Here is a 19,003-nt window from a genome sequence, read left to right as displayed (position 1 = left end):
CTAAGTTATAAGCCTACTCTTGGTGTAGCCTAGTATTTTGAATTAGTTCATTTCTTTCTGAACAGACAGCAGTAATTCTATAACTTTGGCAAATGTATTTCAATTTATCAGGGATGCTGCGGCATCTCCAGCACCCTTCCCACGGCTATGATTCTATAAGGAAATCAATTATAAAGTGCAACCCTGGAGAGCTGAAGGTTGCAGACTCATGTCTATCAGAGGAAGAGAGATCATATAAAGAGAATCTCATTCTAGTTCTGTGAGAGATAGGCCTACAGATAGGCTTCTCTCTCTCACCAGAGCAATGGCCAGACTACAATGTTGCGAAAAACATATAAGCTAAACCCGGCCGGCACAACAGAAATCAATTTTTAGAATATCAGGCACATTTTTACATTGCATTTTTTAGGGGGCAGGAGAATTACAGAGGAGTCAACTTGAACTAACTCTGGTTGCTTTTCTAATAATTTTTACATTGCAAACAGTGATGCCATGAGAGGTACTGGATCCTGGCAAATGGGTTCCGAAACCAAACAGCCCTTAACTTGAGGTGCCAGATCCTGTTCTGGCAGAATCCGGTTAAAATGAAGCACTGACCATGTGTGTCAAGAATGGTCCACCACCCAAAGGACAACCAGCCAATTTGAAACAACTGTGAGAAGCATTGCAGTCAACATGGGCCATCATCCCTGTGGAAGGCTTTCGACAACTTGTAGAGTCCATGCCCCGATGAAATGTGGCTCTTCTGAGGGCAAAAGGGGGTGCAACTCAATATTTGGAAGGTGTTCCTAATGTTTTGTACACTCAGCATAAATGTAATCAAATTAGTTAGCATGCACTGTTAAAACTTACGGACATATTGCCATATTATAAAACATGTAAAGGCTCCTTTAAATTTGATAGAAAAGACTATCAAACCTCCATTGTCTACATCACACAATTGAACTTTGAACTCTCAAAGAAGAAGAGGTAGGTGTGGCTACCTATCTGAAACAGGTTTATGGCAGCCCCTGTGCTGTGAGCAAGTTTAAAGCCTGAGCTATTTGCATGTGAACTGGAATCCACACCCTCCATCCACAGAGTGCTTCTCATGTTGAGACACCTCCTTGTCTTTGTTACTTTCAGTTGGCAGATATAAGCTTTTCCTCCAATACGGCTTAACAGTCAGCAGAATACATTGAAAGATGCCGGACTGGGATTTATTGGGAAACTACAAGATACATTTTCTATAACTCATACTTTTAATGTAAGTAACTGCTATAGAGTTTAACATTAGACTGTTGTGACATGGAATGTAGAATATGCTTTCAAATAATTCAGTGGACTATGAACAAATAACAATAGGCATATGAGCTAAGAAGCATAATAATGTGCATAATCTCTATTCATTTAAATATTTTATCATAAAAAGTAATGTTGAGGAAATATAATATACAATCAACTGGACACATTACACCATCACACAATAGCAGTGAAAGGCAGATTCCAAAACATTGGTTTAAAAGCCAAATAGGGAAAACTTGACTAACTTTACTAAAACTAGGAATAGAAAACAATTTTGTTTGTCACATGCTTCGTTGTAACGAGTGCTCTGAGAGTCAGGAAGCAAGTACAGGGAGGGAGTGTTTTAATAAATAAACAAAACAAGAAACAAGAAACAAGAAACCCAAACACACCGATATGAAACAGAGTTAATAACATCCGAGGAAAGAAGCAATGGGATTGACAGATATAAGGAAGATAATCAAGGAGGTGACGGAGTCCAGGTGAGTGTCATGAGGCACATCAACAGCATCATCCCAGAAACCCTATACCCACTCCAATTCGCATACCGCCCAACAGATCCACAGATGATACAATCTCTATTGCACACCACACTTCCTTTCACACCTGGACAAAAGGAACACCTATGTGAGAATGCTGTTCAATGACTACAGCTCATCGTTCAACACGATAGTGCCCTCAAAGCTCATCAATAAGCTAAGGACCCTGGGACTAAACACCTCCCTCTGCAACTGGATCCTGGACTTCCTGGCGGGCCGCCCCCAGGCGGTAAGGGTGGGTAACAACCCATCCGCCACGCTGATCCTCAACACAGGGGCCCCTCAGGGGTGCGTGCTCAGCCCCCTCCTGTACTCCCTGTTCACTCATGACTCCACAGCCAGGCATGACTCCAACACCATCATTAAATTTGCAGATGACACACAGTGGTAGGCCTGATCACCGACAACAAAGAGACGGCCTATAGGGAGGAGGTCAGAGACCTGACCATGTGGTGCCAGGACAACAACCTCTCCCTCAACATGATCAAGACAAAGGAGATGATTGTGGACTACAGGAAAAAGGAGGACTGAGCACGCCCCCATTCTCATCGACGGGGCTGCAGTGGAGCTGGTTTAGAGCTTCAAGCTGGTTTAGAGCTTCCTTGGTGTCCACATCAACCACAAACTAACATGGTCCAAGCGCACCAAGACAGTCATGAAGCGGGCATGACAAAATCTATTCCCCCTCGGGAGATTGAAAAGATTTGGCATGGGTCCTCAGATCCTCAAAAGGTTCTAAAGTTGGACCATGGAGAGCATGGTTGCATCACTGCCTGGTATGGCAACTGCTCAGCCTCCGACCGCAAGGCACTACAGAGGGTAGTGCGAATGGCCCAGTACTTCACTGGGGCCAAGCTTCGTGCCATCCAGGACCTTTATACCAAGCGGTGTCAGAGGAAGGCCCTAAAAACTGTCAAGGACTTCAGCCACGGCAAGCTGTACCGGAGGGCCAAGTCTAGGTCCAAGACGCTTCTAAACAGCTTCTAACACCAAGCCATAAGTCTCCTGAACATCTAGTCTAATGGCTACCCAGACTATTTGCATTCCCCCCCCCCTATCTGCACCACTGCCACTCTCTGTTGTCATCTATGCATAGTCACTTTAATAACTCTAACTACATGTAGAACTGAAGTCGGAAGTTGACATTCAATTAGGTTGGAGTCATTAAAACTCGTTTTTCAACCACTCCACATATTTCTTATTAGAAAACTATCGTTTTGGCAAGTCGGTTAGGACATCTACTTTGTGCATGACACAAGTCATTTTTTACAACTATTGTTCACAGACAGATTATTTCACTTATAATTCACTGTATCACAATTCCAGTGGGTCAGAAGTTTACATACACTAAGTTGACTGTGCCTTTAAACATCTTGGAAAATTCCAGAAAATGATGTTATGGCTTTAGAAGCTTCTGATAAGCTAATGTATATAATTTGAGTCAATTGGAGGTGTACCTGTGGATGTATTTCAAGGCCTACATTCAAACTCAGTGCCTCTTTGCTTGACATCATGGGAAAATCAAAAGAAATCTGCAAAGATCTCAGCAAAGGAATTGTAGACCTCCACATGTCTGGTTCATCCTTGGGACCAATTTCCAAACGCCTGAAGGATACGAAAGTATAAACACCATGGGACAACGCAGTTGTCATACTGCTCAGGAAGGAGACGCATTCTGTTTCCTAGAGATGAACGTACTGTGGTGCGAAAAGTGCATATCAATCCCAGAACAACAGCAAAGGACCATGTGAAGATGCTGGAGGAAACAGGTACAACAGTATCTATATCCACAGTAAAACAAGTCCTATATCGACATAACCTGAAAGGCCGCTCAGCAAGGAAGAAGCCAATGATCCAAAACCGCCATAAAAAAACAGACTACAGTTTGCAACTGCACATGGGGACCAAGATCATACTTTTTGGAGAAATGTCCTCTGGCCTGATGAAACAAAAATAGAACTGTTTGGCCATAATGACCATTGTTATGTTTGGAGGAATAAGGGACTGACTTACAAACCGAAGAACACCATCCCAACCGTGAAGCATGGGTGTGGAAGCATCATGTTGTGGAGGTGCTTTGCTGCAGGAGGGGCTGGTGCACTTCACATAATAGATGGCATCATGAGAGGGGAAAATTAAGTGGATATATTGAAGCAACATCTCAAGACATCAGTCAAGATGTTAAAGCTTGGTTGTAAAATGGGTCTTCCAAATGGACAATGACCCCAAGCATACATCCGAAGTTGTGGCAAAATGGCTCAAGGACAACAAAGTCAAGGTATTGGAGTGGCCATCACAAAGCCCTGACCTCAATCCTATGGAAAATGTGTTGGCAGAACTGATAAAGCGTTTGTGAGCAAGGAAGCCTACCAACCTGAATCAGTTACACCAGCTCTGTCAGGAGGAATGGGCCAAAATTCACCCAACTTATTGTGGGAAGCTTGTGGAAGGCTACCCTAAACATTTGACCCAAGTTAAACAATTTAAAGGCAATGCTACCAAATACTAATAGAGTGTATGTAAACTTCTGACCCACTGGGAATGTGATGAAATAAATTAAAGCTGAAATAAATCCTCTCTCTACTATTATTCTGACATTGCACATTCTTAAAATAAAGTGGTGATCCTAACTGACCTAAAAGACAGGGAATTTTTACTAGGATTAAATGTCAGGAATTGTGAAAAACTGAGTTTGAATGTTTTTGGCTAAGGTGTATGTAAACTTCCGAGTTCAACTGTACATACTACCTCAACTAACCGGTGCCCCCACACATTGACTCTGTACCAGCACCCCCCTATATATATCTTTTTTTATGCTGCTCTTTAATTACATGTTACTTTCATCTCTTATTTTTATCCATTTTTTTACTGCATTGTGGGTTAGGGGCTCGTAAGTAAGCATTTCACTGCAAGGTCCACACCTGTTGTATTCGGCGCATATGACTAATACAATTTGATTTGATTTGGATTTGATTTGATTAAGACTTTGCCAAACCGGATACTTTGTTTGTATCCCCCAGGGCAATTTAACTAATCGCAGAGGCTGTTCCAAAACTCTGCCAGCAGAAAAGAGAAAAGAGACACATGGAGCAGACTTTTAGTCCAACTCAGGAGGCGCGCACACCACCAACCACTTCCGAGTATATTACTCGCTAATGTTCAGTCCCTGACGACCTCAGGGCAAGGATTTCCTTCCAGAGAGACATCAGGGATTGTAACATACTTTGTTTCACGGAAACATGGCTCTCTCAGGATACACTGTCTGAGTGCATTCAGCCAGTTGGGTTCTCAGTTCATCGCGCAGACAGGAATAAATATCCCTCTGGGAAGAAGAAGGGAGGGGTGTATGTTTCATGACTAACTTCTCATGGTGTGATTGTGATAACATAAAGGAACTCAAGACCTTTTGTTCACCCGACGTAGAATACCTCACAATCAAATGCCGACGTATTACCTCCCAAGAGAATTCTCTACGGTTATAGTCACAGCCGTGTATATTCCCCCTCAAGCCGATACCACAATGGCCCTCAAGGAACTTCACTGGACTTTATGCAAACTGGAAACCACTATCCTGAGGCCTCATTTATTGTAGCTGGGGATTTTATCAAAGCAAATTTGTGGAAAACGATACCAAAGTTTTATCAACATATTGACTGTAGTACTTGCGCTGCTAGAACACTCGAACAATGCTACTCCAACTTCCGGGATGCCTACAAGGCCCTCTCTTCGGTAAATCTGATCGCGACTCGATTTTGCTCCTACCTTCCTGTAGGCAGAAACTCAAACAGGAAGTTCCCGTGCTAAGGACTATTCAACGCTGGTCTGATCAATCATAATCCATGCTTCAAGATTGTTTTGATCACGTGGACTGTGATATGTTCTGGGTAGCCTCCGAGAACAACATAGATTAATATACTGATACGGTGACTGAGTTTATCAGGAAGTGAATAGGAGATGTTGTACCCACTGTGACTATTAAAACCTACCATAAACAGAAACCGTGGATAGATGGCAGCATTTGCACAAAACTGAAAGCGCAAACCATCGCATTTAACCATGGCAAGGTGACTGGGAACATGGTTCAAATACAAAGTGTAGTTATTCGCTCTGTACGTCAATCAAACAGGTAAAACATCAGCATAGAGACAAAGTGGAGTCTCAATTCAACGGCTTAGACACAAGACATTAATCAACAAGTCTGTACAAGCTGGGCCAGCTGCATTTAGTAGTTTAGAACACAGTGTGCTTCTGACAACATGAACACCTATTTCTGATGTGTACATTCTGACAGCTAGAATGTCTATGTATTGAAATGAGCTAATTACATAGTTATTGATTAACCAAAAAACAAACTAAGGGAAACTATCACAACATAACACTACACATGTCATTCCACAAATTGAGTGCCTTTTGGTTAGTTAAACTATGTAAAAAATAAATATTTAAAAACGTAATTTATTTCACCTATTTTAAACATTCTGTCATAAATGTTCAACTTCATAAAAAACATGTTTTCCCATTTCAATAGGTTAAATGAAGATACTATAAATGGACTAATAAAGTTATATGGTTGACAGAAACTGCGTTGACAACTTCCTCTTTAATCAGTCACAACTCCCCTGGTGATGGGGGAATGGAAGAATGTTGTGTGCAACACGGAGGGGCAATTGAATGCATGCTTAACTTGGTAAAACATGATTAGCCTATCTATCTATGGATAACAGGGTTGATGTGTTGTGCCCACAAAACACCTGAAAATTGCCAAAAATATTAAAACCAACTCACCTGATTTTACAGTATGATTTGAGTATTAGATGGTCAATGTATGGTTTGAAAACATAATTTAAAAATAAATATTTTTACCATATTAAAACAAAAGTTTGGTTCACATAACAGGATTAACCACTAATCACATGCAATAAGTACAAATCTTTTAAAGAAGTACTCAGAAATGAATTCCCCAAAACAACAAAACACCTACAGCTTTACAATGATGGTGAAAACTCAGGGAAATCTTGGGGTTAAGTGGGATATAATCTTCCTAGAAGTTAGACAAACATGAACCGGGAAAATACTTAAACAGGGATTTCCAGTGAAAACACATATTTTATTTCAATGAAAACACTCACTATCGCATTGTTTTTCTAACATGTTGTTTCTTGTCCATTTGACTTCCAGCGTCCACCATCTGTAACAGGGCTCGCTTAGCCATTGTGATGATGGAATCCGAACAACTCTCCCTGCTGTCCTCCTTGAAAGGAGAGTTGCAGTCTGAGGATTACATTCATCCCCACTATAAGGAGGCTTATCGCCTTGCTATCGATTCCCTGGTGAATGGTGGCAGAGAGAGCTACCAGGAGTTCCTCAAGGCCGAGCGGATAGGGAGCTTTCTCTCAGAAGATGAACTCCACTTCATCACTACAAATGCCTCACACCCATTGCCTAGCAGCCACACAGAAGAAATCAACGGACCAGCACTGGACACTCCGGCCAGCAAGTCCTCAACTGGGACGTACTGGCCTGTGCACTCAGACATAGTAACACCCGACCTGGAGTTAGGATGGCCAATGGTCATGCATGATAAACTCCAAACCAATATAGATCTGCTTTTCCATCCACCCAGATTAAACAGCCCCACCATCAAAGAGGTGATCCGTAAACAGATTCAGGGTGCCAGACAGGTACTGTAATCCTGCAATGCATTGTGTCCACAACAATGGTAATGCTAATGCTTGTTTATGGAGTGCAAATCACAATATTGTATTTCTGAAAGCTGCTGACAGTACCTTTGTGGACTAATAGTAGAAAGCCTCATGTTTAGCTAATATTGCCTGCTCCCCAACTGGGACTGTCTCTTTGTGTGTGAATGTGATTGCTCAAGAATCACAAATGTAAACTATTACAAGACAAAGTGACAAATTCAATAACCAGATTCCTGGCCCCATTTTATTTAACTCCCAGAGAAAAATTATACACGATTCCTTTTCACTAGTCAGTAGTGTCTGAGGAGGTCAGGGCAGGTCTATAAAATCAGGTTTTGCAACTTACCTTCATGAGTAAAAGTGTAGGTGCCCTGCAAAAGAAACTTTAGGTTACTTGCGTAACCCCAATTTGATGAAAATGCGAGTGGGATGTGTCACTTAAGGGTTGTTAACAAGCCCACCAACATTCTCGACCATGTCTGTCTTCCTTGCATTCATATTCTCATAGAACCGGGGTTACATTTCCTTTCAACGTGTCACTTAAGGCATATGGCCAACACCCGAAATGCAGACATGCTCTCCAGGGTAGTTCCAATAGCATCACCCCTCAGAGGCTTCGACACTGAGGGAGAATGCCCCAGGAAGATGCAATGACATCCAGTCGGTAAAGACTTCAGAAACTTATGAGGGCTGGCCCAACATGCCATAGCGCAAATCTCCCATAAGGAGATGTTTTACAACAGTGCCTAAGAGCCATACCTCTGGTGGAACGACCCATTCTGGGCTGTTACCTTTGCTACTATATTTTCCAATGGAATAGCCTCCACTATCTCAAGATAGCTGTTGGAGGTGCCCAAAAAACACAGAAGTCATTGTCACTCTAGAGCAATACTGTCACTTTAATCTAATCAAATGCACCAGGCACATTCAGGACACAAACGGTGGAGAAGTGAAGGCAAACTGAAGGCATGAACGGTGGGTTGACAGTGAGTGCAGCCCACTCACTTGCTTTGAAGGCATAGGTCAGACAGTAAAGTGGGTTAGAAAGAGAAGTATTACATCTCCCCGCTTTCCAGCGCCTCAAGCCCAATAGAAGGGTCCCAGTGATGGAGCTAAAAGCTTGGAGACTGGTTTTGTGTTAGCGACACGCACCATAAAAACGACATAACAGCTGTTACCCTACTGTGCAACTGTCGAGGCCTGTGTGACAGGTGAGATAACAGTTAACTGTTCCTTTAGAGATCTTCACGCTGTCCAAAAAGGTCCTGCAAATGAAGCATAGAAACCTTGCAAACAGAGGGTTAGGGTTAGAAAGGGTTATGAAAGATCTGTGTAAGTTACAACATTTCTCCAAAAAACGCATTGTCTCTTTTTCCAAAAAGTGGACGTATAGGAGGGGCACTGGAACTCTAGATCGTGAAAGATTTTCAGTTGCCGGCTTGTCGCATTCAGATTTATCCTCCCACTGGTCATCCCCAGAGTACCATGGCTACTGGGTGAGGGTGGCAAGTCTTTACGTATGTTTGGGTCTGCAGATCCCTGCGTAACAATGGCTATCAGGACTGGTTATAAAGCAGGAGAGTGATCTCTGCTAACCAGGGCCTGTGTTAGGTCTCTTCCCTGCCTCGCTCACTTAGATTAATGGCACCTGGTAGTAAAGAGAAGGTGCGTTACTGTGTTGCTCGTGCACTAGACGGTTAGAGGTGAAAATGCCATAAGGCGAGGGAAATGGTTGGCCATAGTAAAAGGGCAAATGGCAATCTGTCATCTAGCTTTGTATGTCTGAAGAGACCCGAGGGAGAGTGGACATGCTGACTTCCATCCCTGGATAGAAGCTGAGAAGGTGCTGAGGGTCCAAGGGGGGTAAGAACACTTGGGGGTAAGAATGCACATCCTCCATCATCCCATGTGAGCAATGTCATGCAAGTGTGCTGTTACAAAGGGAATGTTGTTTTTCCCCCAATGCAGATGTTCCTCACCACTGTCGGGCGAGACAGAGATGGGGACGGGCGGCTTATGTTAAACCCGAGAGACGGGTAGGGCAAGGAAGCCGTAGGCTTTGCAAACTATCCTCCTCTGCTGCTTAGGGCTGTGCCCTAGGTTGGCTGGCCCATCCTGCCCACCTTAGGGTGGTTAAGAGAGTGGAACTTTGCTGTGGCCACAGCAAAGGACTGTTTAACTCCAGGTTGCCCTGGTTTAAGAGCTTAGCCTGGGTATTGTCAGTCTGCTGTGTTGCCAGGGGTCTTGGGCCAACTTGGTACCCCTGCCATGCTGTGAGGCTGGAGTGAGTTGCAGTGACCAACGGGCTGCCACAGGGCCTGGGTTTGTGGGGCAGGCAGAAGTTGAAGGCTTTGCTTTCTTTCTTGCGCATGTCACAAATCTGCCGCTTGGTGTAGCATGTCACACTTCTGCCGCTTGGTGTCGACAGCGGGGTTAACCTCTCTGGGTTATGTGGGACGCTAACCGAAGTCTAACTGCCCACACGCGGTTCCCTCCGGCCAGCACTGTGCTAGCTACACCGCACCTTAGCAAAGGTAGCTGTTAGCTAGCTAACGCAACACTAACCTCGCGGCTGTAGTGTGCCCACGTTGCACACCCTAGGTAGTATTAACCGCAAGGCTTCTACTAGCTAGCTTACGCCTACTAAAGCCGAAGAGCTTACACGTTGTTTTTACAACAGGAATCTTAGCATAGCCCTGTTCTGCATAATGGCCACTGCTTCTCCATCCCAAAACGAGCCTAGAAAAGCACTCGAACCCCTCCTCGGCCGGTGGCTGAAAGGGGAGGGGTTAGAGACAGCAAAGCATTTTAACCTCCTTCTCAAACCCACTCTAGAGTCATTTACAATGCTGACAGGAGTTGTGGTTCTCGAGTTCTTCCTGAGCATGTTACCTTCCCAGGCAATGTATGCATTGAAGGTGAAAATCCTTCCCTGCCATCATGGAGGATCAAGCAGAAGAACATGGGGGTTTGAGTGCTTTTCTAGGCTCGTTTTGGGATGGAGAATCAGTGGCCATTAAGCAGAACAGGGCTATATTTTTCGGGTAAATATTCTCCCACGACTGTAGAGCTGTGAGGCTAACCAGTTGGTCTAGTTAACATGAACAAGTAAATGCAGGTTTGAACCAGATGAGAGAAGAGTGCTAGCAATACTGGTACTGTGATTGCAGGTAGTAGTGCTGGTGTGGTTAGCTCGCTCTCCTAGGATTTAGAAAGTCTACAGATCAGTCTGATTTTATTGAGACATGAGGTCAGCAAAATGGATATGTACATGTGCAGGCATAAGCTATAGTTTTACTGTGGTTTCTCAAGTGATTTAGACTACATTGTCTAGACTGTACTAGTTACAAGTATTCCAAGTATTAGCCAGATGAGGTGGGTGTGTACTGTACATAGTTAATACTCCCATCCATATGTCAAACCAAGTCAAACCTGTCACAGGGAATATGGTAAACACAGAGTGGCCATAGCTTGTGATCACACACTAAGTCACTCCTTGAGATACTATACAATATATATTTATATTTATATATATATTTTAAAGGAAGCACAATGTGACATATTGTGTATATTATGAACATTTTTCAACCAGGTCTAATAATGATAGGACTCAGACACATATATTGTAATGTTCTGTGTTTTTTTTCTGATGAACATTTACTTTGGTATACTGAGTAATTTAATAACCTCTAGTGACTCCCCATCCCGCATGAGGGAGCATAATCATCAACTGACACTAATTAGCATAACGCAACGGACATAAATATTCCTAGAAAATATTCCTATTCATGAAAATCACAAGTGAAATATATTGAGACACAGCTTAGCCTTTTGTTAATCACCCTGTCATCTCAGATTTTCAAAATATGCTTTACAGCCAAAGCTAGACAAGCATTTGTGTAAGTTTATCGATAGCCTAGCATAGCATTTTGTCCAGCTAGCAGCAGGTAACTTGGTCACAGAAATCAGAAAAGCAATCAAATTAAATAGTTAACCTTTGATGAGCTTCGGATGTTTTCACTCACGAGACTCCCAGTTAGATAACCAATGTTCCTTTTTTCCGAAAATTGTATTTTTGTAGGCGAAATAGCTCCGTTTGTTCTTCACGTTTGGCTGAGAAATCGCACGGAAATTGCAGTCACGAAAACACCGAAAAATATTCCATAATATCGACAGAAACATGGAAAATTTTGTTTATAATCAATCCTCAAGGTGTTTTTCAAATATCTATTCGATAATATATCCACCGGGACAATTGGTTTTTCAGTAGGACCGATTGGAATAATGGCTACCTCTGTATTTTACACGAGAATCACTCTGGGAGCCATCAGGTGACCAGTTGCACAATGTAGCCGCTTACGGGTATTCTTCAACATAAATGCCTAAAACTACGTCACAATGCTGTAGACACCTTGGGGAATATGGAGAAAAAGTAATCTGGTTGATAGCCCATTCACTGCTCAATAGGGATGCATTGGAACACTTCGCTTTCAAAACATGAGGCACTTCCGGATTGGATTTTTCTCAGGCTTTTGCCTGCAATATCAGTTCTGTTATACTCACAGACAATATTTTTACAGTTTTGGAAACTTTAGAGTGTTTTCTATCCTAAGCTGTCAATTATGGTCCTGACAATTGGTCCTGACAAAATATCCCGTTTACTACGGGAACGTTATTTTTCCAAAAATGAAAATACTGCCCCCTAGTCACAACAAGTGACACAAAAAAGGGATCAAAGCTTTCACCTGGATTTACCTGGTGGGTCTATGTCATGGTACTGTACATAATTTGAACTCTAAAACAACAATTAATAAACATTTTTACACGTTATAAGGGCATGCAGGGTCATGGTAATCACAGTCACAGTAATCACATAGAGCTCCTGAGCTTACAGCAATGCCTCACAAAAATATTTTGACACTTTATTTTACACTTTTATTGAGTGGGGGATACAGGTACACTACCAGTCAAACTTTTTAGAACACCTACTCATTCAAGGGTTTTTCTTTATTTTTTACTATTTTCTACATTGTAGAGCAATAGTGAAGATATCAAAACTATGACATAACACATATAGAATCATGTAGTAACCAAAAAAGTGTTAAACAAATCCAAATATATTTTATATTTGAGATTCTTCAAATAGCAACCCTTTGCCTTGATGACAGCTTTGGCACACTCATGGCATTCTCTCAAACAGCTTCATGAGGTAGTCACCTGGAATTCATTTCAATTAACAGGTTTGCCTTCTTAAAAGTGAATTAGTGGGATTTCTTTCCTTCTTAATGCATTTGAGCGAATTAGTTGTGTTTTGACAAGGTAGAGGGGTATACAGAAGATTGCCCTATTTGGTAAAATACCAAGTCCATAATATGGCAAGAACAGGTCAAATAAGCAAGGAGAAACGACAGTCCATCATTACTTTAAGACATGAAGGTCAGTCAATATGGAACATTTTAAGAACTTTGAAAGTTTCTTCAAGTGCAGTCGCAAAAACCATCAAGAGCTTTGATGAAACTGGCTTTCATGAGGACAGCCACAAGAATAGAAGACCCAGAGTTACCTCTGCTGCAGAGGATAAGTTCATTAGAGTTACCAGCCTCAGAAATGGCAGCCTAAAGAAATGCTTTACGGAGTTCAAGTAACAGACACATCTCAACATCAACTGTTCAGAGGAGACTGTGTGAATCAGGCCTTCATGGTCGAATTTCTGCAAAGAAACCACTACTAAAGGACATCAATAAGAAGAAGACACTTGCTTGGTCCTGGAAACACGAGCAGTGGACAGTAGACAGGTGGAAATTTGTCCTTTGGTCTGGAGTCCAAATTGGAGATTTTTGGTTCCAACCGCCGTGTCTTTGTGATATGCGGTGTGAGTGAATGGATGATCTCCGCATGTGTATTTCCCACCGTAAAGCAAGGAGGAGGAGGTGTTATGGTGTGGGGGTGCTTTGCTGGTGACACTGTCTGTTATGTATTTAGAATTTAAGGCACACTTAACCAGCATGGCTACCACAGCATTCTGCAGCAATATGTCAGGTAAGACACTAAACAGAAAACAAGACCCCACAAAACCCAAAAGGAAAATGACAACTTATATATGATCCCCAATCAGAGACAACGATAAACAGCTGCCTCTGATTGGGAACCACACTCGGCAAAGAACGAAATAGAAAACATAGACTTTCCCACCCGAGTCACACCCTGACCTAACAGAGAATAATAAGGATCTCTAAGGTCAGGGCGTGACAACTTTTTTGTTTACTACATGATTCCATATGTGTTATTTCATAGTTTTGATGTCTTCACTATTATTATACAATGTAGAAACTAGTACAAATAAAGAAAACCCTTGAATGAGTTGGTGTTCTAAAACTTTTGACCGGTAATGTAGGTGGGAGCAACAGTGGGAAGGGTGGACGCGGTGATTGAACCGCCAGTTTCCATTGGGGTGTCATATGTGACATGTGCTTGGGAGTGTTACCACAGCTCTACACAATCCTTCATACTTTAATTCACAAAAGATCCAAAAGGAGGGTCCATCAACACTAAGGTGTTACAATGGTATGCTAATTATTTTTAATAAATCATCATGTTAACCATAACCTTTTTTGTTATTTTCCATTCTTTCCTTACAGGTTATTGCAATTGTAATGGACATTTTTACAGATGTGGATATATTCAAAGAAGCGGTTGATGCCTCCATCAGAGGAACTCCAGTTTATGTGCTTCTGGATGAATTTCATCTGCAAAGCTTTCTCTCAATGGCTGAGAATCAAGACATCCAAATCCCAAAACTTAGGGTACGTTCACATACTCTGTTACAATGTTAATTCATCTACTTGGTAGATGGTTGATAATCAAAAGTATCGCCTGATCCTCCTCTCATCGTATATACAGTATTGATTTGTCCTTGTTTTTTATTTTCACCAAAGAAAACAAGTGACTATCTTGAAGTTATTGAGGGATGATGATGTTTCGGCAACGTGAAAATAAGAATTCCAGCGTATGGTACCTCTGTATCTGATAGATAATGTACTATGTGAGGTGCAGCAGTGGGGAGGGTGAAGGTTATTGCAGTGTCTTGTGTTATATACTGTAGATGGATTTCAGAATTAACCTGAACCACTGAAAACTTAATTCTCACTCTATCTTGCAGGGCGAGGCAGTTTACAGGTTGAGGTAGTTATTACCAGAGGTATTTAGGACACAGCCAAAAGAGTTATGCTTTCTTGTCATAGCATTTTACAAGGCTGCAATAAAGCTCTCTCGCTATTTCAGAGAGTCAATATATCTTTCATGCGAGAATACTGATAATAATCAGGCTTTGCATAAAGCGGTGTATTACCGTAGAATTGTCTTGCTAAGATGCCACTTTGACTGTCTTGTTCTACAGAACATGAGAGTACGCACAGTGAAGGGGCAGGATTACATCTGTCGTACAGGAGCTACATTTCATGGAGCAATGGAGCAGAAGTTTCTATTGGTGGACTGCCAAACAGTGGTGTATGGATCATACAGGTAAATGGAACTAGGAGGCCAGTGTTTCAGAATAAGGATTTCCCCATATTGATTAAACTGTTCTTTGGCTATAAATACAATCTACTTTATTGAGTCATTGTGATGTTCTTTCTTTGTATTGTAATTGTGACTATTTGAACAGGTTAAGGATTAAATAGATCATTTTCTGGCTTTTGACCCCAAACGTATTTGTGTTTTTTTTTTTTTTACCTCTGTGATGTAAATAATGCATGGAATATAAATATGAAAGCTTGGACAATTTAAAGATTTTTAGAAGTTCTGTTCAATGTTACTTTACAGGGCTTTTTGTAGAGACTGTATTTGTATTAGTTCTGTGTTCTAAGTGGAACACAGAACTTTTCTTGAGATATGAAATCATTTAAGATTGGGGATTTGTGTCTGAAAGGGTTGACTTTTCAAAAAGAGTAACAGATAAAGCAATATTAATGTTTTACTTTAGACAGCCAAAGGCTTATCTTTGATAGAAAAATGTGCCATAACATAGAGATGAATTAGAGATGCTAAGGGTTGACAGCAGACAATTTATTGATAATGCAAAACTGTTTACCTTAGTTGACCTCGTGCATAGACTGAGCTGAACATGTCTGTTAGAGTTGACATTTGACACTGAAGTAATTGCTGCTCTATGTTTCTTCTACTCCACCCAGCTTCATGTGGTCCTATGAGAAAATCAACCTGAGTATGGTGCAGGTCATAACAGGCCAGCTGGTGGAGTCCTATGACGAGGAGTTTCGAACGCTCTTCGCTCGCTCCTCCATGCCAGCAGTTCTCGCCCCTCCCGAGGGTGTGCTACTAGAAAGGAATGGAAGGCATGCTCTGGCAAAGTATGCTTCTCAATCCAGCCAAGCCTTTGAGAGGAAGGACCAGTTGAGACATACCCTGGACACAGTGTATAGGAAAGCCTGTGAGAGACAGATGGGCATGACGAGCCCTATCAGAGAGATGGAGGAGAGACTTTATGAGGAGGAGCCATTTCAACACAGACCCATGGTCAATCATGGTGTGAGTGTTCAAAAACACATCCATCAGTTCCAGTCTGCAGAGACTGCAAACTTCCTGAAAAGACACAGTTATGCTGGGGAGAGACAAGAAGTCTTGCATGTTCCACACAACACAAGGTATGGGGCAAGCAACTGGAATGTGGCTGGAGATGAAGGTTATCACTGCGCCCCGGGAAGAAGTCACTTTTCCAATGCTATGGATGACAATTCTCAGGGGGCACAGATGTACAGAGGTCACAATATTCGGCAGTCCTACCACAGAAATGACAAACACTCCCGCTCCATGCAGCAGAACATACCAACTTTGGAGCACACGGCTAAGTCCTTCTTGAGCACATATAGGATAGAGTCTTACCTCAATAACACTGACACTCCTATTGGAGAATCATGTGATTATCTGGACCAGTATGAAGCTCTGGAAAACAAAGCTAGCTCATTCATTCCCTCCAGAGTTAGGTCATCCCTTGTTTTCAAGTCCACTATTCCAGAGCAACCGGAGACAAACAGTTACTCAAAAAACTCTTTCATACGTCAGGTCGATCCCTCTGCAAGGCAAAACAATGCAACGTATTACTCATCAATGCAACGGAATCCAGCAACATCAATGGAAAACAGAATGAGACAGGATGAGTTTATAATGAAGAAGCAAAGTCTGCAGATTTTGGATGATCCTAGGAATAACATTGGCTATGGCCCAGGAAGAGACCCACATCAGTCTGTCTATGCCAGCCTGGGTAGAACCAAAGGGGGACTGGTAATCAAAAACCCTGAGCTCCTCCAAGACAACTGGCACAAAAGGCACAGTGTGGCAGACCCAAAGTCCAACATAGACTACAGAGACAATAAAGAGTCCTCCAGTCACATGTATGGTGGAGCCTTTGTGAGGACACAGGCAGATAGTGGTGGAATAAGAGTGGGTGCACAGAATGGAGGATATTCTTCAAATCTGATTGAGGATCAGAGATCTGTCTCTCAATATGATGTCAAAAACACAGTGGACATAAAGAGACCCCCTCTTTCCATTTGCAAAGAGCCTCCCTCCAGAACTGTGTCTGCAGCAGCCCTTGATATGAACAGCAAAGAGCCCACTTACAAGTCCACCAGTACAGCACTGGGCTCACCTCGTTTCCTCAAGAAGAGCTCCAAGAAAATCAGATCGTTGCTCAACATACCAGAGAAAAAAGAGGGTTCCCCTCTAACCAAGGAAAATGTCATTCCAAAAAGGGGTGGTAGCTCAGACACCATAGTGACTGAGGAAGAAGAACAAAGACCAAACAGAGAGAGGAAGGTTGCATCGCAGAGTGGCACCGCAAATCCAACCAGATCCCCTACCAGGCTAAAGATGGACAAGAACCACTTTGCAGATGATTTAGGTAAATCCTCAGCCCCTCGTTTCAGCACTGACGAGCTGCAGCAAAACCCTCCTGCCAGAGCTACATCCATTAGGACACAGGGGCAGCCTACTGCCATTGATGAAAGACATGAAAGGGCAAGCCTTGCATCAGGAAACTGGCGTAGCGATCAGGGGGGCAGTAGTCGTTTGTATAGCAGATTTGAGCCTTTCTGCTCATTTGAGAAGAAGGAACCCCACTCCTTACAATCTGCAACAGACCCTGCACCCATACATGCCCCAGAGAAGACCAAGAGAATGCACTCTGCTAAAAGTAACTCCAACAATGAACAACACAACCACACTGGCCAGCAGACAACTAGCCACCATGAAAACAAACTGGGGAAATTTATACAAAGAGTAGGGAATTTCATTCACAAAAATAAGTAGTAGAAAAGAAAGTTAGCATAGTGAACCAAGCTTACTGGTTGAATGATGACATTCAAAAAAGCAATCAAATTGTTGACAGATTGGAAACAGTGTACTGCACCATTAAACTTGAAAACTGTTCACATGAATAGCTGACATCCTTTCAGGTCTATTTAGAGCAATGGAAAACTGATCATTACTTCAATTAAATATCAATGTTTTGATTATTAGTAAACTTTCTACGAGGCACAAACATACAAGTAGGGTCCGGGACAAGGTATCACGGACAGTGAACTCAAGTCAGAGGACCACAGCTGAAGTCAGACCAGCAGAACTGGGTCAGCAGCACAGTCAGGTGAACAGGGGACAGGGACAGACAGGTATCGTCAGACCAGGTTGTCCTGAGGCACAGTCCTAGGGCTCCGGTCCTGTGGTAGGTGAGACATAGCGAGAGAAATAGAGGTCAATAAGAGGTCAGATGCAGGGAATCTGAGAGGAGAGCCGGCCAAGCAGAGACCACAAGGGGTGCCACTGCCAGACTACGCTCAATCATAGGACTGACTGAAGAGAGAACCTACTGGGCACAGACGTCAGTTCAATGTCTAGCTTCATTTACATTTGGTTGAGTTGTCAACTAACGTGAAATCAACAAAACCTTTCACCATGTCATTGGATTTAGGTGAAAAGTTGGGTGAATAAAATACAAAATCCATTACGTTGATTACTTTTTTCAAATCCAATCAGTTTTCCACATTGATGACGTGGAAACAACATTGATTCAACCAGTTTTCTGTCTAAGACGAAAAGAGAAAAGCTAAAAGAGTGTGTGTGTGTGTGTGCGTGTGTGCGTGTGTGTGTGTGTGTGCGTGCGTGTGTGTACACTGCAGTGAGGAAAACACTGAACACAATTTGTTAAATCGTATTTGCTCCTCGAGTCCATAATCTGTTACATCAAATGAATGAGCCTCATAGAAAGTGTTATTTATTTTTTCAAACCCAAAACTAGATCAGCTACTCGAAGGCTGTGATGAGAGACTAAAAGTTAACTGTGTTAGATAGGATCGATTCATTTATTAGGATTTATGGTACAGTAGCTTAATTTCCATATGAAACACATTAAATGTCATTCAATTTTAAAAGATCACAATAAAGCTGTGATCACAGACAGTGCAAAAA

General features: G+C 42.3%; 1 protein-coding gene across 2 annotated transcripts; it reads left to right on the top strand.

Moving 5' to 3' along the window:
* The first annotated feature begins 1,073 nt into the window (after window positions 1–1,073).
* On the top strand, window positions 1,074–19,003 carry LOC112256870 (protein FAM83B). 2 transcript variants are annotated; one of them, XM_024430430.2, is made up of 5 exons: window positions 1,074–1,246; window positions 7,002–7,504; window positions 14,164–14,328; window positions 14,922–15,046; window positions 15,715–19,003. In XM_024430430.2, exons 2-5 carry the CDS (start codon window positions 7,040–7,042, stop codon window positions 17,846–17,848), a joined length of 2,889 nt encoding a protein of 962 aa, XP_024286198.1. In that variant the 5' UTR covers window positions 1,074–1,246; window positions 7,002–7,039; the 3' UTR covers window positions 17,849–19,003. The 2 variants fall into 2 exon arrangements, with proteins under 2 accessions (XP_024286198.1, XP_024286204.1); XM_024430436.2 differs by lacking the exons at window positions 1,074–1,246; window positions 7,002–7,504 and adding an exon at window positions 7,529–9,561.

Source organism: Oncorhynchus tshawytscha, linkage group LG01 (assembly GCF_018296145.1).
Source record: "Oncorhynchus tshawytscha isolate Ot180627B linkage group LG01, Otsh_v2.0, whole genome shotgun sequence".
NCBI lineage: Eukaryota > Metazoa > Chordata > Actinopteri > Salmoniformes > Salmonidae > Oncorhynchus > Oncorhynchus tshawytscha.
Note: the sequence above shows the minus strand (reverse complement) of the source record. Positions and strands in the feature narration are given on the sequence as shown.